This window comes from Propithecus coquereli, unplaced genomic scaffold (genome assembly GCF_000956105.1).
Source record: "Propithecus coquereli isolate 6110/MARCELLA unplaced genomic scaffold, Pcoq_1.0 Scaffold28, whole genome shotgun sequence".
NCBI lineage: Eukaryota > Metazoa > Chordata > Mammalia > Primates > Indriidae > Propithecus > Propithecus coquereli.
The window spans coordinates 3803586-3823893 of NW_012148396.1; the positions used below are offsets into that span (position 1 = coordinate 3803586).

Genomic DNA, 20308 nt, shown 5'->3' on the forward strand with positions numbered 1-20308 from the left:
GGCCAGTCCACATGACAGAGGCAAAGCCCACCCAGATACAAGGTGGGTGTCAGGGCTGCTGCCAGATAAGCTGAAGAGGCACCTGTGGGAGGTGCCAGGGGCTTTCCAGAGCCAGGCCGGCTGCATGCTGCCCTTGGCTTCCTCCCCAGCCCCAGGCATTGAGGGGCACCCTGAGCTGACTCTTCTCTCCTGCCCAGACTCTGTCTCTGACCCTGGCCCGGCCCTGGGTCTCCTGTCCTTGTGCTGGCTTCTGCCCACACTTGTCTTGTCTCTCAGCAACGTGGTCCCTGGGCTTCAGCTCCCTGGAGGGACTCCTACCCGTGCCTGCTCTGCTTTCCTGGAGTCAGGGCTGACAGACAAAGAGGCAGCATGGCACAGAGGGCACAAAAAGCACCCGAGGGAGCGGTAACCTCATACCTGCATTCAAGTCCCAGATGTATACCTTTCCAGCCTCAAGTGTCCCCCAAGGCAGGGTACTTACAGAGCCACCATCTTCTCAGCTGTAATAGGGAGAGAAGAGCTGGCAGAAGGCACGTTGGTTATGAGTGCAGAACTTGCTTGGGCTCAATTCCTGGTTCTGCCACTTCCTGTGGGAGCCTCAGCAAGTTACTTATTCTCTCTGTGCTGACAGTCCCCATCAATAGAATTCTAATGACAGCACCTAATTCACTGGGGTGCTCTGACGATGAGAACATCCATACCCTGGCATAGGGTAAGCTCTATAGAAGTGCCAGCGGTTCAATCTTATGGAAGACACAGGTGGATGGGAAGATCGAGCACGGTGAAGCCCATAAAAGAGCCTACCATGGCATCTGGCACACAATAGGTACTTAACACACATTATAAAACAGACAAGTAGAGTCCATTCAGCCTTTCAGCACAAACTTCCACCTTGCCTGACACAAAATACAAATTGGGTCCAAAAGTGTCCATCAATAACAGCCAAGGAGGGAGACTCTGGGGAGGGGCTTCGAGAAGCTACATCTTATAGTCACTTGGATGCACCATGTGGCTTAGAGAAGCTTCCCCTGAGCTCAGCACCAGCACCCCAGGAAAGAGCAGTAGAGAACAAGGCCTGCTGTCCCGGCCTCCTAAATACCCACAAGGGCAAGGTCAGCCTGAAACACCAATTCCTCAGCTTCCTGTTTCCACGTTTCCAGTTGGGGGGTGGGGGGAATAAAATGCACAGCGTCTGCACATCCAGGCGGGGCAGGATGTGCAGGGCAGAACCGCCCTGACCTCCTCACCCCGGGTCTCTCAGACGCCACTGCCTCCCCATGGTTCATACATCAACACCCACCGTTTCACACGCCTGCTCTTCTAGGCTCTGGCTTCCAGTGGGTCTTTCCGCCCTTCCCTTTAGAGCTACCCCCAGCCAGATGAAGATGCTCATGGCTCACGTCCATCCTTGCCGCCCCCGCCAATCCCTGCAAGTGCAAAGTCCATCTAGTGTCCAAGGCCCTGATCATAGGCCCCCCCTCTCCACTGTGATGCTCTCCCTAATTCGTCCCAAGCGGGAAGGGTCCTCCCTTCCTTGCCTAGGGCAAGAAGTCACTTTCCCACTTGTATCAGAGCAGCAGCTTTTAAGCCTCTCCCAAGAGGTGTCCTCAGGCCCTGCTGGGGTGAGGTGAGAGGACTGGTCAGCCTCTGCCCTCTCCAACAGAGCGGCCACCATTCGATCTGCTTATACACCTGCGCAAGACCTCGCTGACAGAAAGGGCGCTCTAAGGAAACAAATCTTACCCCTCCGGCAGCGTGTAAGAGACCCCAGGGCTGGGCAGAGCACAGCAGTGCTCAACTTGACGCCCCATAACACTGGTGTGCACAGCAAGAGTTTAAAATGTACGGAATTTGTGGTGAGCACCCAGACCAGAAGTCCTAGTCCAACAGTACCATGTCGTGAAGACTGCTGTCAGGTCACTGCTCCCCCCAAATACAAAGTGGAGAAGAGGGCACTGCCACTTCTCGGCTGGCAGCAAATCAAGTGCTGGGTGCCAGGAAACAGAAGGTAAGATCATTAACCTCAAAGTTTCCAAAGCAAACCCAAATGCTTTAGTGGGGAAAAAGCACCCTGGTCTGAGTTTTAAGGGCCTGGGTCTGGATGGGGTGGTTCTGGGTGGGGCCCGAGTCCAGGATTTCCACTTGGGAAGGGGAAACGTAAGCCATCCATCTCACAGAGGAACCGAAGTGCTCAGGCAGGAAATGCTTTTATTCCATCCACTCGACCCCTTAGAACGGGAGGTGAAGAGTGAAAAGTGCATTCTTTCTAAGGGCAAAAAATTCCATGATGGCAAGATGAGACCCTGTGATGGGGGCGAGTCATGGTTACCTCCTTTGATCCCAGGTGCTTTGCAGATAAAGCCAGGACAACCCCCCGACACACCCCCGGCAGTGATTCACAACAGTAAGGTCACTTTCTAAGTGATGGCTGTCTCCTCTCACCAGACCGCACAGCGGTCCCAGATGGAGATTCGGCACCTAGGTAGGTGGGCATCCAGGGGCTGGGGTAACTCGGGGAAGAGGCTGTGGGGACAGGGAGTCTTGGGGGCACAGTTTGGGTGTGTGCGGGGAGCTGGTGCAGAAGTCTTTACAGAAGCAGATGGCACAGGGTTGGGGTGTGTGTCTGTGCTGGGGACGGGGGTGTTGCTGGTGCTGCCACTGCCTTGTCCCCCAAAGTAGGACGAGGAATGTCCCATTGGGCTGCCAGACAAGGAGGGAGAGGAGAGTGCCATTCCATGGGCCAGGCAGGCTGGGCAGCCCCCTGCCCTGGGTGCCTGCAGAGCCCAGCAGCCCTGCATGGTGGGTGTCCATTGCTGTGTGTCCTCTAGAGCTCTGGGGCCGGCTGCTGCACAGCCTGCCCCTCCACGGGCTGCATGGCCTCCTGCACGTAGACGATGAACTCGGAGGCCTCCCCGCCCTGCGTGTAGACGGTCACTGTCTCGATACCCTCCACGTCATCGGAGGACACCACCAGGTGGTGCTGCTCGGCCAGCTCCACGGAGGCTTGCTGGAGGGTCTCCTGGATCATGACCGTGTGGTTGGAGCTGGGCTCCTCATCGGTGACCTGTGAGAGGGCAAGAAAGAGGTCACACAAGCCTACTTCCAGGTCCAGCATTACTACAGCTTACGGAGCAACTAGTACGCTCCGGGAGCTTGTCCACACTGCATATAACCCTCCACAATGCTTGGTGCTTGCTCTCATGCCCATTTAATAGATGAAAAGAGTGAGGCTCAGTGATGCAAAGCAACCTGGTCAGGGTTCCCCAGCCGTAGCAAATGGTGGAATCTAAGTTCAAACCCAAAGTCCAAGGTCATTTCCTGACACTAAGCTGCCTCCTGGTGCCTCCTAAAGAAGGGGGTTACTTAAAGAATGAGGGTGGAAGGAACCACGGGAGTTATTTACTGCAATGGTGTTGGGGCAGAGTGCGGGGGCTCCTGGAAATATACAGCCAGTCCATTTGGCAGTGATAAAGGGACTAGGTCCATCCTGGGCTCTCTGGGAGCTCAACTCTGTAGGAAGGTCTATATCCTACCAGGAAGGGCAGACACTCCCCAGGCGTCCTCTGGCCCTCAGCATTAATGCCGTAGCTACTGGGGAGGGGGCTGCTGGTGGAAACTCACTGCCCCTCCGAGCACTGTCAGGCCAGGCCTTTCTCTATAGCTCTGAGCTGGCAGACTCCAGGCAAGGCTAAATTCCGGCTGGTGTTAATGCCCCACATCCCTGACTCTGTCAGCTCAGGGCTGTTTTTCATAACAACTGTCTTTGATCTTGAGAAGAGAAACAAAAGACACGGGGAAGATTTAGAAAGAGTTGGGACCTCAGAGATGTCAAGATGAGTGAAGGGTTAGAAACAAATCCACGGGGAAAGCAAAAGGGCCTGGAATTGTGTAGCTGGAGGATGAGAGAGTGCTCGGATTTACAGAAGATGTCAGAGAGACCCGTTCATTTCAGGGTGGGTCCGAATGACACGTGCTTTGTCCTGCACTAACCCAGCACTGACACTGGCTCCACCATTTAGCAGCTGTGAGACACTTTTCTCTACAATCCTCAGTTTTGTCATCTGTAAGACAGGGACTAAAATGTCTACTTCAGAGAATGAGGGGAGAATTAGAGGAGATTCTATACGCAAAGTGGGTGCTTACTAGCATCACTGTCCTTCCCATCCCTTCATTCATTCACTTAACAACACTGTCCTCATCACTTGCTACCTGGAAGGTATTATGGCATGGCAATTATTCATTCATTTAACAGAACTGTCGTTTTATTAGCTACTACCAGACTGCAAGCTCCACGAGGGCAGCAGGGACCATGTCTGTCTTGTCACAGCTATTTCCTTAGGGTCAAGCTCAATGCCTGGTACACAGAAAACACTCAATATTTGCTGACTGATGATCCACCGGGAACAGATGCCACATTAGGCCACACGGTGGAAAACCACAGCCCCCAAGGAGCTCAGAGTCTTGTGGGCTGCACAGAGCTGTGAGGCTCCAGCAGAGGTGGCCAGTGCAGGGCAGGTGAGTAGCCAGGGATGTCGTGGGTCAGGAGGCAGCATGGGGAGGGGTTCCAGGCAGACAGGGGAGCAGACTCCCAGGAGAGCAGCAGGTGTGCCTAGGTGGCCTCCACACAGCCCCATTCCCCACACTTCTGACTGCTCTTCCCGCCTGCATCTGGCATTGGGCAGTTCCTACTCCCTGTCCCACGTATCTGTGACATGCCATGAGACCGCCCCCTCTCTGGGGAGGGCCCAACTAGCTTGGAGGGTCTCATTCGGACCCTGTGATTATGCCGGCTGCTGTGAGCGGGAAGGGCAGTATTAACAGGTGGGTCACGTTTAATTCAGAGAGAAAAACGGAAAAGGCTCTTCCAGGGTGGCTCCAGAGGTTGCATTGTTATAGATTGGAAGGAACTTCTAATTTGGATTGATAGAATTCACCAGGAGATGAAGAGCCGTTCCGAGTGGAAACTATTCATACATTTAGCCTGATTTGTTTTTTTTAGAGTGAACTGAGACCTTTTTTTCTTCTTTCACTGTTTGTTTCAATTTAATTTAACTGGGAGAACTACCATGAACCAGGACTTTAGAAGTAAATATTGATTTATTTCACTTTGAAAGAAAGTACCTGAGAGAGGCTGGAAAATGGGAGGGAACATGCAAGAAATTTTTTCTCCTCTTAACCATCAGTGAATTCTACACAAAGGGAAAAGTGAGGGGACAGGGGGCGATCTATGCCCAGGGCCTTACACATGCAAACAAGACCACCACGCTGCAGGTAAACAGATGACACAATAAATACTGTGAGACCAACCAATACACGAGCTTTAGGACATACCCTGGGATGTGACACCATTTTTAGGACATAGTGATTGTCATCAAAGCTGAAGAGGAAGCATGCACTGACAGAAATAGTCCACTGGTCAAAAACTCCTGTCCTTTTAACAACTCTAACTCCACAGCGCCGGAGTACTGACAGGGGCAGAAATTACTGCCGAGGGTAAGGAGAACCGTGCCCTGGCTGGGCCCTTTATGAGCAGAGGCTGCACCTTCCTGCCCCATGGCAGCGCTGTGGGCACACACGAGTTCTCAGGGCCAGCCCCAGCAGGAAGTGGGAGGTCCCTAGATGACCAGGACATGGCCACCGCCCACAAATGTGGTGAAAACCAAGAAGAAGCCAACTGAAACAAAGGTCAATGACGTGCTAAATAAGCGTGTAGCATTAGGGCCTGGGGGCCGCTTCATGGAAGGCGGCATTGGCCACAGAGGGTCCGTGGTGGGAAAAGGCATCACAGGCAGAGAGAAGACACTGAGTAAAGAGCAGGTGTATGCCCTGCATCCCTGTCAAGGTCACCCACCACCTCCCAGTCACCAAACCCACTGGGCAGAGTTCCGTCTTCACCTTTCCAGAACACTTTACCATCCGCACTGCTGAGCCTGACTCAGCTTTGTTCCTGAGACACCCTCTTTGCTGCTTCCCATCCCCCCTCTGGGCTCTGTTCTGAGCCCTCTCCCAGATTCCAGGGTGGTTCGTTGCTCTTCTCCTTCTGCCCACCCCAAAGCCTGGAGGACTCCTGGGTCTCCCTCCTCGACTTCTTCCCCAGGCCTCCTCAGGCACTTCCGATCCTGGCTGAGCCAGAGACTCCTGCCCCTACTCCAGACCATGTGCCCCTCTGCATGGGAGGTGCTCAGGAATGTTTGTGAAACGACGCATGAGCAGGCTGTGCAGAAGTCACTGACAGAGGGAGTGTCGGGGGAGAAGTGGCAGATGAGGCCTGAAATGAAGCTTGCAATCAGATCCTGAAGAGCTCTGATCATCAGCTGAGAGACGCAGCCTTTATTATACAAAGGAAGACACTGAAGGTTTTCAGAGAAGGGCCCTATGTCATCCAATCTGTGGCACTTGATGAATCAAAATTTGCCTAACATGAGAAGACTTGCTGAGCACTATGCTTCCTTCCCGATCCCCGTGTTCACATTTATTGCCCATGTTACCTTTTCTGTATTGAGCCTACTGAAAGATAACCCTTTCTCCATTTGTTTTGTTTTTCCATTTTCAGTCTCCAGGGTTTGTCCAACGGAATTACCACTAAATTCATTCACTGCTAATTATCAGGGTACAATAAAGTTTCCACATGATCTTTTGGGCTTAATTCACCAGAAAAAATGATGGCGGCAGTGGGCAACGAGTATTTCACACAGTCCTGCAGAGCAGCCCTCTCAGTCAGCGCAGGCGTATGGGGCTGTGTGCTGCTGCTCCATCAGCCGAGCATGGAAAGTGCACCTAACCACCAGCCCGGGTTCCTGAAGCTCATCTGCTGCAGGCCTCGTTCACACTCTCCCGAGCCTTCACACCCGCACAGACGGCCCACTTTAAAGCTAGCACATGGACCCCACACACAGATGATGCAGGAGAGAGTGGGCTGCTTCACAGAAGGGGCTTATGAGGCTTTCTGCAAAGAGTGTCCCCCCTTTGTGCATTTCAGGGGTTACACGACCACACTCTGTCTGCTTTTATGTGGTTTCTGCAAACCATGCACTGCCTTTCCTGCTCCCAGGGAACCCAATGTCCACCCAGCCCTTTGCAGTTTATCGAACATTCTCCTACGCCTCAACCCAATTATTTATTTACACACAATGTCTTATGGTTTGGGCATCTCTGTTCCCTTTTTACAAATGGAGACACTGAAGCTCCTAGCACTCCAGTGACTCATCAAAGATCAAACAGCTGGAATGTAGCAAAAGCTGGACTTTAGTTCAAGTCCAGAGACCTTCCTCAGCTGGTGTAGTGTGACAGTGATTAAAGGTAATCCATGTCCTGGATTGATAGGATTAAATTATTGCTCTTCACCCGTCCCAATCAGTCTGAGGCTGGCTATATAATTCTCACTCTCTTTGTTCAAAATGATCACTCTAGCAGCTTAATCTATTATCACAGGCTTAAAATTGTTCTCTGTAGTAGAAATAATATGGCTTTCACAGTGTCATTATCCCCTCAGATGGGTACTCCATTTTCCCCAAATGCTGTATCTAACACATCTTTTAGCTGAATTATTAGCAGCATAGATAGCTTAATAGAAACTCTTAACCCATGGGACTCTACAAATTATTCACTAAATCAGGCACTGAGTTCTGCAGTTCTGCCTGCCTCAACTGTTCTTCTGGAATCCAGACTAGATCACTGTCAGGACCCAGGCACTTTGCTGGGCTCCATTCATGCTCAAGAGCAGCTTCCCCTTGAGACCGTGTCTATTCCTTGGAATTATCCCTTCCTCGTCCACTCATCCAGCAAATGTCCATGGAGACGGCTGTGTGCCAGGCAGCCAGCTACGACTCTGATTGCGTCGCTGTCTGGATTTTTTTTCCCACTCCCCGCCTGTCCTACCTTCTCTTTCTCCTCCAGCTCCCCTCCCCACTTTCTTTGTAAAAACCATTCCCAGAAGATTAAGCTTTCTCCCTCCCAACATTCAAGAAAATCCCAGAAGTCCCCCAGCTCGGGAAACCCTCCTGAAGGAAGATGGGTCCTGCATCGCTCCCAGCATGCTCTGCAGGGCGTTCCACGTGGGCTTTGTACAACAATCCATCTCTGACAGAGCTCCCCGCTACACTAACATCCCCAGCTCCCCCATGCCCGGCCCGGCGCCACACTCTGGGCAAGTACACAGCAGGTGTCGGCAATATTTCTAGAACTGCCCACAGGTATAACCTGGAAGTGATAACATGAACTGTCTGGAGCTGCCACAGACGCCAGGTCCAGCTGCTGTCGGCCTCTGTTTCGAACTGCTTGCCAAGAGCCCACGCAGAGGACATGAGTGGGGAAGACGGCAAGCTGTCCAGGGAGGAGAGCCCCTTTTGGCTCCAAAAGTCCCAAAGGTCCAATCCTCTTATTTTATGGGAGAGGGGCCAAGGTTCAGAGGAAATAAGCTGCCCAGGCCACCCCGTGGGAAGCAGAGCCCCCATTTTCTCACTTTTGGTCTACAAAACTCCCCACCCTGCACCAGGTGACTTCACATCAAGTCACAAAGCAGTCTGGTTACTGGGAGAACAAAGGAAAACACGGCCAGAACGCCCAGTGTGCCGCCCGGCCCATGGTGAACACTAAGTGGATTTTCCCTGGAATTACTGAATGAACAAAGAAAGCAGTAAACACACGATGATGACCAAGACCCACTGAGGACAGTTCTGAGGCTCAGAGATTCCAATCTGTAATGATAATAATAATAATAATGATGATAATAAGTACTTGCTGTGTGTCAGACGCCGTGTTGAGCAGTTTACATAAGTATGTTATCATATTTAGTTTTCATAACACCCTAAGAGGTCTTAGCATCCCAGCTTCAGAGGAAGGTGGGGTTCAGGGGAGGATAAGAAGCTGCCCCGGGGGACTCTGCCCATTTGCTGGGCCCTGGGGAGTTCAGTGCAGGCTGTGCCACCTCTGATAAACACAGAAACCCAGGTCGCTGTTCACAGCACAGGGCTCGGCCAAACAGAAAGCTGCAGTGTTGGGAGACACACGTCTCCTTGATTCTCCCACCAGTCTCTTGCCTTTGACCCTGGCACAATCTTTTTTCATACTTCTATTTAATAACCTCTTTAATAAGAATGCACTGATGGCCTCAGAAACAGATGTTCCCAAAAATGCCCAGAGGCTGGCCAAGACAGGGAGGATAATCCCTCTTCCAAAAGCACAGCCCACCTGACTGGGTGGTAGCCTGATACCCATCCTCAGGAATCCCTGACACTGGGAGGGGTGTCTTGTCAGACAGGAAGACCACGGGGAAAGCGGTGGCCTGTGGAGAAGGCACTTGACCTTTAGTGCACAGCCTGCCCCACACCCTCTAAACCCAATCCTCTAACACAGGTCCTTCTGTTTTAGAGACTGCACTAATGGCAACCCCTCCCTGGGACACTGCAACAGCCGTGAGACACATTCAAGGACATCCAAACATGACAAACAAAGACTAATTAAGAGAAGAAAGAGCTGAATCTCACGGCTGAATCCCACAGAGGCAGAAATGAGAAATGGGGAAATGTTCTTACTAGCTGGGTATTAAAAGTAACATTTTTGAAAACTGCTGGTGAAATATAACAAACAGCACATATTTGTATTGCAGCTTTCAAACATCAGGCACAGAACTTCCTGGTGCCCGAGCTCCCCACATGCTGGTACCAGAGGGGCTCGGGGCCACGTTCCTGTTTGAGTTCAGTCCTGGTAGAGCACTAGAATTTCCAGGCTTTAGGCAGGCCAAGTTGAATCTAGCAAATTATTTTAACTTGGCTTTCAGTGCATACGTAAATGATGAATAAAGGAAGAAAAATCAAACCTCTGTTGTCCCTATGATGAAAAGAAACAGGAATGATACATAGTGGGATGGCATCGGCTTATAACCATATAAGGCATATTCAGTTTATAACCCTTTGGGATGAAGCTGCCCCCAAGGCACCCCCATTCAGATGCTGCCCATATTCCCAGTGCCCTCCTGCAAGCCTGCGAGCCTTGTCAGGCACTGGGAAGAAGAGGAACTGCTTTCACTCTGGGAATTCTAGTAGGAGGGTCTCTTTAGGACAGGAATCATCCATTATGCTTTTCAGGAGAAAGAAACTGTACTATCACCTCTGCCACCATTGCCACCAACAACAGGAGGTTGTTTTGCTTCAGACATTCCTCACATTTCAAATCCATTTTTAAATAAATTGAACCAGGTTCCTATTTATTAAACTGTGTCTTGGGGAGCAGCCCTCTCTCAGATGTCATTAATGTCCTTGAAAGGGAAGGCACCTAGGGCTGGGGCCCAGGAAAGGAACAGAGAAGCCACTCTTTATTCTCTTCCTGTTGGCACTCCGACTGTTCCCAGGATTAGTTCTCACCACCTGCTGGGAGGCAGCTCCAGATCCAGCCTTCTGTGCTTTAAGGGAAGCAGACAGGACTCAGAAGGCCTCCAGCAGAACATAGTCCTTGTTAAGATCCTCAACACACAGAATGTAATGAGCACCCATGATGGGCAGGGCATAACAAGACCAGGCATGGGAGACACAAAAAATCTAAGACAAGAGCCGAACTTTCATGAGGAGATAGGCTAGATGTAGGCAGTATATATACATATATGAGAATGTATATGGGGGTATGGGTATGCATATATGCAGGTATGTGGGCATATGTGTGTCCATGTGTATTGCATGTGTCCACATACATATATACACACATGAGTATCAGTATATACTGGGCATGCACATGTGTCCATGTGCATATATGTACACATGCATGTACATGTGTATGTATATGTGCAGGTATACAGGCATGTATGTGTGTATATGTATGTCCCTGTGTATATGCATACACATGCATGTATATGGGTAAGTATATGTGCAGCTATATGGGCATACATGTATGTGAGTATGCATATGTATATGTGCAGGTATATGGGCATACATATGTGTAAATGCATATCCATGTGTATGTACACATGCATGTATATGGGTATGGGTAAGTATATGTGCAGGTATATGAACACATATATGTATGTGCCTATATATGGGCACGTGTGTATATGTCTGTGTGTACATATGCATACATACACATGCATGTATATGAGTATGCATATGCATATGTACAGGTACATGAGCATGCATGTGTATATAGATGTGTCCATGCATATATATGTATGCATGCATGCATATGGGTATGGGTATGCATGTGTGGATAAACGTGCATATGCATACATGGAAGTGCATGTATATGTGCAAGTTTATGATGTGTGTTTGTATATGTACCCTGTGTGTATGTGTGTATTTGCATGTGTGTGAATGTACGTGGCTATGGCTTTGTGTCTGTCTCTACTTGTGGCTGTACTTCTATCTCCACCTCTGACTCTCAACAAAGGCCTGCAGGTAGGAGAAATCTCTCCTTGCTCACTTGCCCTTCCCACCTTCTCTGTCAGGGTCTTATGCCCCTGCTTGCTCTCTGTACTGCAGTCACTCTCTCAGGGCCCTTGACAGGTAGGCCCTGCACAGCGTATAGAGCACCCGTGGATCCCTCTTTCATTTATTCTCAGGCAGCCCTGAAAGGGAGGCAGGGTGAGCGGATTCCCATCACATCCCTTCCAGAAGGCGTGGCTCAGAGAGTTTAAAACATCCCTCAGCTAGTAACAGGTGATTTTGGAAATTTGAACCCAAGTAAAGAGCCTCCAAGGTCCACAGTCTTCCTAACTGATTCTCTTTAACATTCACCACTTCCTGTGCCCTGAGGATGGAGCCCACGCGGCCCAGGGGGCCCTACACTCAACCTTGGCTCCTGAACACAGCACTCTCTTTCACCTCTCAACTTCCACCCTTGTTGCTCCACTTGCCCAAAGTCTCCACCCCACCCCTTTCCCAGAGATCCCATCTTGCCTTAAGAACTCTGGTGGGCGCCCTCCTCCAGGAAACCCCACCCCCACTGGCTCCCTGAGCCCACGCTCCCACTGCCTGTGCCAACTCCCAGCAGACACAAGGCCCAATGGATCCCAACCACCATTTTACACACCATTTTACTGAGAAGGTACAGCTGTGTCTTGCTCTACCCTACCTTCTTGGCCACACTTGGTGACTAGTAAACAGTGAATCCCTGCTTCTTAAATGAGTCACTGGAATCAAGAATGCAGCACGGAAGGCTCCTAGGAAATGCACTAAACAACCACCAAAGCCCAGCTGCCTGGAGGAGAGGAGGGAAGAAGTCCAGCCAGGACTTTGCTTCTGTATTGAGCACCCTCAGGAGCAAGGGAGTTGCATTCCAGAGTGAATGTAGCAGATTCTACAGGAGCAGTTCAGAAGCTGCAGTTCCAGGTGCATTTCTAAGGACGAGTGGAAGTCAGATTTCTGAAGGCCCCTCCCAGGATGAAATGCTGCTTGGTGGGGTCCTTGCACGGGTAAGCAGGCTCAGCTGAGCATTTCCTCATCCTAATGAGGCTGGCAGATGGGGAGGCTGGCAAAAATTTGCTGGGGACAGGAATGACTGAGAAACCAGAAGATGGACAGAAAGTAAGCTCTAACACTGGGAACAGGTCTGAAGGGCCAGTGCTTGCTTTGAGCTGCTACACGGGACAGCTGCCACTTCCCTCAAAACATCAGCACTTGCTTTGCAAGAAAAATGGGAAGTCGCCTCTGTGTGCACACCTCTAAATGGTGGGCCATTTACTGAATGCGCCATCTCTGACAAGCCACCCACTCTCTGCTTTGGGAGGTCACATTTCTGACATGCTAAATTCCTGAATATGCTTCAAATGACTTCTGGGCTCTCTCTTCTGTTCCACTGAAAATTCAGCACATGTCAGATGCTCTGGTGGAGTCAGGTATAAAACTGTGAGGCAGACACAGTCCCTGTCCCCGATAGGCATGCAGTCTAGGAGAGAAAACAGACAGGGGTCTCATCCTGGATTGTCAGGGTGGGCTGAGTTGCAGTCGGTGGCCAGGAATGGTATCCTGAAGGTGACAACCCTGGTCTTCAACACGACAGGATTTGTAGGGTCAGAAGAATGGGAAGAGGTGTGAAGAGATGGGAAAAGTGAGCCGGGCAGAGGGAATAGCACAGCTCGGCCTCCCAGCGGCGTCTGGCCTTTCCCACGCTTCCTGCCCTTGGCCACGTTCTTCACTTGCCCCCACTGCACAGCTCATCTCTGCCCTGTCATCCTCCTCTCCTGGACCTCTGGATGGAACAGTGCCCAGCCCCAGAGCCCTTTTGTCGACATCCCCTCCCTCCACCACCTCAGCCAGTCTCATGACTTCAAATATTGTCTCATGCTGACGACTCTCAGACCTATGGCTAGCCCAGACCTCTCCCCTGAAATTCAAATATGCACAGTGTCTTCCCTGCTAGACCTATCAACTTGGTATCAAACAGTCATCTCCAAGTTAATGGAGCCAAAAAATAACTAGTCTCTTCCCACCACCCAACCCTCTCCCCTCTCCTGTGCCCTTTCTCACTAAAGGGCACGACCCCTCTCCCACCTTCTCCAACCAGAAGGCAGAGGCATCATTCCCAATTCTTCTCTTGCACACACTCCAAGTCCAAAGCTTTGCAGGACCAGTTGGCTCCAGCGTGAAATGCAGGTCAGAGCTCTCCAGCCACTCCCGGACCCCAGGACCACCCCAGGCCACTCTGCATCTGACCAGGTTCTTAAGCGACTTCTATGTATATGTATCTGTGTAAAAGCCTGTACCTCAGTTCTTCACCTGACACCACAAATACAAATGGGAAATGCCAAGATCCACGTGAGCAAATGGTGAACATGGCCACTTAGATTTCATCAAACGAGGGACAAGGCCCCATCCCTACCTTTTCTCAAGTGCCCTTGGCTCCAGACCTCCCCTGGAGTTCATGCCTGAGTTCAACCCTGAGGAAGACTAAAGGACCATCAGACAACATTCCAAGAAAGCTGACCAGTTTTAGAACAAATGGTCAGGGTACTTAAGAATGTCTGGTCCACAGCAGAGAAGATGTAGGGCCAAAAAGATGCCTGTGTCTTCAAATGCACAAGGGTTGAAATATGAGGGGGGCAATTAGAGGTTCTGATGGTTCTTGGGGGACTGGGACTGGCAGAAAGGGCTACAGAGCACAGTGCACTGCTGTCCAGAGCTGAAATAAATTGAGCTTCCATAGCTTAAGCTACTCAAATAGCTGCTGCAAGAGTACCGTGTGGAATTCCTACACAGGGGGGAGGTGGGATCTGACGTCCTCTAATAGAGGGGTCCATTATTTACCTCTCCCTGCATCCCAAAGTCCATAAAGCAGGAATTTCTACCCTCTCAGAAGTATGAGAAGGCAACTCTTTCCTGCTTTCTCACTTACCCCCTCTCAAGGCTGCTCTGACTGGAGTCTGGAGAAGAAATGGCCCACAGCTCAGCCTCCTCTGTCCTGGTGTCCTCCCTGTCTAGAGCTTTCCTCCTCCACCATGCACGAAGCCAGAGGATCTCAGAGGCAGAACCCTCCACCCTCTGCAGTGACATTTTGGAAAGTTGCAGGGCGTGGGTGACAATGTAAAGGAATGTCCCACACAACCAAGAACTGTTCTGTGTCTCACACGACTTCCAAATTTCCCACCAGTCATGAGAATTAAAAATCAACAGCAACCCTATTTATGAAGATCTGAACTTAGACCCTAAATCAGTTTTACACATAAACAGAGAATACTTTGTGCACTGGGTTTTTCTAGAAATACAAGCACTGTTTACAGTGAGGGAAGATTATGCTTTATTTGGTTCAGGAGTGCCCTCCAGCATTAGCAATGCTGCTCATAGTATTTGAGTTGCCCTGTGACACAATCTCTCAGCCTGTACTTGTAGCTCCTGCCCCCACAGTGGCTTCTGTGCTCAGGAGCAAGTGTGTGATTGCATCATTATGTATCTGTTTTGCCTTCCTATTGCTACCATAATAAATCACCACAAACCTAGAAGTTTAAGACACACAAATTTATCATATTTCAGTTCTGGAGTTCAGAAATCTGAAATGGGTCTTGCTGAGCTAAAAACACGCCAGCAGGGCTGCACCCCTGGCTGGAGCCTCTGGGAGAGAATGCATTTCCTTGGTGTTTCCAGGTTCCAGAGGCTGCCTGTATCCCTTGGCTTATGGCCTCCCTCTATCACCTTCAGAGCCAGCAATGGCTGGTGGAGTCCTTCTCACGATGTCATCTCTCTGATTCTGACTCTTCTGCCTTTCTCTTCCCCATTTAAGGACACTTGTGATTACACTGAGCCCATCTGAGTAATCCAGACTTCCCTCCCTATCTTACATTCAGCCGATTAGCAACCTTTCTGCTCCTTGCCATGCAAAACCTAACATATCTGCAGGTCTGGGAAGGGGGTGTGGACGCCTCTGGGGGGCCATCGTTCTGCCTACAGCTGAACATGAGCACAGTCACGGCTGAGTACTAAAAGACCCAACTTCTCATTATTTTATTATAAACAATTTTCCATTTACTTCTTGTTATTTCAGTTAGGAACCAGAGTGATTTTTTTCTAAGCCATGCATATATAGGAATCTATGAATTTCATTTCAGGACAGTAAAAGGTGTGTTATAAAAATTCATTATTCAATGGGAGTGCCAGGTCTGTCGGGCTGAGACCCTGTGTGAGCAGACATGCCCCGCCGCTGTCCCGCTCTGCCTGTGACTAGATGGCTAAGCTGGTCTCCAATTCCTCTTCATCTCCTGCAGCACTGCTGTTCTCATTTACCATCTGACTCACTCATGCCTTATTTCTTAGTTGCTTCCGTACCTCGAGATCAAAGGGAAGGGTGAGATTCATAATTTCCTCCCAAATGGCCGGCAACTTCTAAGGCCTCTTCCACTCAGAAATTCTCAGACTCCATGATATATATGATAGGAATTACAGGGCTGCAGACAAAAATCCAAATACAATCCAACAACAAGAATAAGAAAGGAACACTGCAGTCGATTCTTTAAGGTGAAATATTCCCCTGTTATGTGTAAGTGCTGGGGAAGGGGCCTTATGCTTTCCAATGATTAGGGTTTCACTCGCTGCTTATATTATAGCCAAGCAATAGCTTCTTCAGCATTCTCAACAGGGGAAATGGCAGATCCATTTTTACAAGGTTAATAAACAAGCACATTGGCTTTCACAACCCTAGGTTAAGAGTGTCATATGAGCCAGAAACAAAGGGAAATGGTAAATACAATCCTGAATTTATAGAGGAAAGAAAAGATAAATGAATGTGGTTTGCATAAAAACATCATAAATTCCTAACTCTAGACATATATATGTCTATATAGGACCAAAAAAAGGGGAGTTATTTCTGACAAGAAACTTGTGGAAATACCAAAAGATATTCACAGGCAGGAAGAAACCATTCCATCCATCAATGCAGATTTAAAGCCTTTTAAGAAGGAAAGAATGCACGGGAAGTGAGGACGGCCGTGATTCATCCCAGCATCAGGCAAGACATCTTTTACATCTTTTACAAGACGGCATTGTGCCTTCCCCCAACCTATTTTTCTCTTGGTTGAGAGCAGATACTTTTTCTTTTCTGAAAATACAGATCCCATACGTGGTCCAAAGCCCAAGCTGTAAGGGACGCTTGCTGATGGCTGTCACTGCCAGCACCCCTGTGTCTCCTGGTCTCTGCAATACTGAGACTCACAGTCGGCCAACATAGCTGCCACACAGGGCACAGAACTCTGCTGCACAGAGGAGTGCCACCTGCAACCTGGACTGTCCACCAGGTCCCCTGGCCTGAGGAGGATGGGAAGGACCTGCTCTCCTTGCCGTGAGAGAAGGGCCTGGAAACAGGCAAAAAAAGAGCAACGCAGGCCTCCTTCTGGCCTCTGTGCCACAGGAAGGGGATATGGTTTCCATATTGGCCAAACTAACTCATCTGGCAGCACAGCGACAACGCCCACAGCTAGAACACCTTGTATTTCTACAAGATGTACTGTATTTCTAGTACATCTCAGGAGCCTAAGCACAGTTTAGTTTGGTCTGAACACTCATCTGACTAGGACAAAAAACAACCTTTCTCTTATAAATTGTGGAAAACTGGAGAGAGCAACGTGGTTTCTCAAAGAGTGTGTGGGAAGTAAGAGACACGCGGGGGCAGTGCCTGGTGCAGGGCGGGCGAGTAAGGCGGTACTCATGATCGCTGCTGGATGCCAGCACTTCCTGGAGGAGGCATTAGCCACCCTGTCATCCTCTCCCAGCGGGGCCAGGCTCCCACATGCTTGAGCCTTCCCCATGTGCTTAGCACATCCACACCATGTCTACATGGCACCTGGCTTACAGTAGGTGCTCAATAAATACAGAAATTAATTATCCTAAAGTGGACCCCAGGAGATGTTTTAAAACTGTGCTGAAACAGGTGAGAGCATGTTCACTGTGCAAGGCAAGGAGGCAGGCAGTAGCTTCTCACTGCCTGTGCATATCTTTCGATGTTTAGACAAGTTTATTATGCATAAAACTTTACTCTGCTGACCTTTAAGTACATGTATACTGAATTTCTACTTTATTTAGTGCCAGGCCACACATGGGTGGCTCTACATCATTGTCAGGCACCTCACACGGACGGGCGTTCTCCTTACAAACATCATCCCTGCACGGACAGGCAACCTTCGGAGTCACGCAGGTGTTCCCTATTCTCACCCAAATCCTCTCTGCTGCAGTTTAGCCACAGTTTCCTTTGTATGTTCTTCAGGAAAAAAGCCTGAGTTTACAAAATTGCCCGAGTAACCACCCTCAGAGGCCTCGCCTTTCTCATTGCCGACCTCTTAGTCCACCTGACAGGCAGGTGCTCAGCAGAGCTGCAGGGACAGGATAGGTCCCCGCCTTTCCTCTGCCACCCTGAGGATACCCCCTCTGTGCCGGTGGGCACGGTGCCTGGCTTCCTTCCTCAGCTGACACAGACTCTTCTAATTTAATAATCTGCTTCCTCTGGCAGTTTCTCTCCCTGTCCTTTGACACGAAGGACCTGAAGCCTCCAGAAATCCCGAGGAGCTTTGCTGGACGACTGAGCGGAAAAGCAAAACGGAACTGGCCGGAGCCACACTGACAGCCACAGAGCCACAGCCTCCACCCAAGGTCAAAAACCGACTCCCAGACATAGAGTGTTTGTATTTTCTGTTTAAAATATGTTTATAACAAAACATGAACCATTCAAATCGCTCATCAAATTTACTGAGGTAGGTTCATTAGTAGCACGCAGATCTGAGGACAGAAAAGGACACTGGCGATCCTTCTCATTCTGAGCACGGACGACGCTCTGGCGTTCACCCTGCAGGGGAGACGCGGACCATCTAAGACCCAGTGTTAAAGCCCCAGAGCGACACCGCCTCCTGTTCAGCAGATCCACAGGCCCCGTGTCTCTTTGCTGTTTGTGTGATACTCTCTCTCACAGCAGAAGAGCTGCTTGACTCTCTTTTGGCCTGATCTTAAATCCGTGTGTCCCTCTCACTCGGAACCACTCCCCAAACTCCCCTCACTTTGGGCAATGTCCCTCAGCAATTCCAAAGCAGCCTCTGTCTTAGCTCAGGCTGCTGTCACAAAGTGCCACAGATGGGGTGGCTTATCAACAACAGAAATGTATTTCTCACAGTCCTGGAGACCGGAAGTCTGAGATCAGGTTCCAGCATGGTTGGGTTCCGGTGCCCTTTTTTGGGTGACAAGACTGTTGACTTCACCTCGCATCCTCATGTGGCAGAAAGAGAGTGAGCCCTCTGGCTTCCTAAAAGGGCTCCGTCATTGCATCATAATCACCTCCCAAAGACCCCACCTCCAAATACCATCACCTTTGGGATTAGATTTCAACATAAGAATTTTGGGGGGACACAGTCCATAATAGCTCCCCCAGGGCCTCCTCTAAGGGAATTACTCAGAATGACTCAACAACTGCAGGCAGTAAGGGGTCAAATGCTTTTGAGCCACAACCATGTTAACTTGCATAATGTAACTATGTGTTTACCTACCTGGACCAAGCAACAAGCACTGCTATGAAGGAGGTAGTGTCTTAACCGCCCTGGGACTCCTAAGGCCAAACTCAGAGCCTAGACAACACCAGCATCAGTACCTGCTTGCTAAATGGAAATAACTAGAATTGGAAACAGCTGTGGCTGAATTCTAGCTGCACAGTAGGGGATTAAGGAGCTATGTTGTTTCTATAATCACAGGAGCTAAGATTTATTGAAGACTTAGCCACATGCCAGGCACAGTGCCAGCCACTTCATTTGCATAATCAGGTATAATCCATATAACAGCCCCATGGGATACGTTCTATAATCTTCCCATTTTACAGACAAGGAAACAGAAGTTTAAGGGGAAGAAATAATTTGTCCAAGGTCACACACCATTAAGGGACAAATCCAGGGTTCCAGCCCAGACAGTCTGGCTCCCCTTTAGCCACTTGCTACACGACCAGCGGTGCCAGGACTCCTGCTCCATCCGCTGCAACATGAGCTGGCGTGACTCCCATGAAATGGGCTTCTCTGGAGACACCCCCTTGCACTGTCTCTTCAGGGCAGGGCCTCTGTATCCCTTAGCAGTGTACCTGCAGCCAGCCTGGGGATCATAAGGCTGCCCAGCGCAAATCACACTGAAGGCATCCCGGCCCCACCAGCATAGCTTCCTGGCATCTGATCTTGCATTCATGGTTCTGAACACTTTTGAAGTCTCTAAAATGTGCCAGGTTCTGTGCCAGGTGCTAGAAATCCCAGAGATGGATGAGGCCAAATTGTCACCTATTCTCAGGGACCTTCCACTTTGATGGGGAGAAAAGCCATGTGTTCAAACAGCTATATGGTTTCTGATAAAGTTCCTAAGAATTTTGATGGGGATGGGGAGGATATCCTGGCCCCGCCATTTTCACCATTGCCTGGAGCAGCTCCTCTGTCAACATTCCGTTCCTAATTGCCCATCAGGGCAGGAAGAACCAAAATCTGACAGCCGAAGCTAGCCACAGGGTCTAGCCAGTTTCTCCTAATGGCCAGGGAGTTGTCCTGACCAACAGGGACCTACAGGTGGTGCTCTTTCTTTTGAGTGTTTTGCTTTCATGTGGAAGCAGCTTCTCTTGGATCTACTACTTCCCACAGGAGCACAGGCAGGGGGGTCTTCTCAAAGCATCCACTTGTCTCTATTTATATTTGGCAGGGGACAGGGGAGGACAGGGAACTGAGGGCTGCTCCTGGGGCCTGAACTCCTGCTTTTGGGGAAGCAGGAAGTCCAAATGCCTCCAGGCCTTCCTTTCACCAGAGTCCTGCATTGCAGGGTATTACGGACATGCCTGATATTAACAAAAATGTATTGTTTTGCACCTATTTATTCAGTGACTGTATTCACTTTCT

The 20308-nt window shown here is 49.9% G+C and overlaps 1 protein-coding gene across 1 annotated transcript in view; it reads right to left on the bottom strand.

Annotated features, from left to right (window-relative positions):
* Window positions 1-2216: 2216 nt before the first annotated feature.
* Window positions 2217-20308, bottom strand: part of ZFAT (zinc finger and AT hook domain containing) — a 168794-nt gene continuing 150702 nt past the window's right edge. Inside the window, exon 15 of the mRNA XM_012648151.1 lies at window positions 2217-3064. Within this exon, the coding sequence (XP_012503605.1) occupies window positions 2825-3064 (240 nt within the window). The 3' untranslated portion in view covers window positions 2217-2824. The remainder of the gene's footprint in view (window positions 3065-20308) is intronic.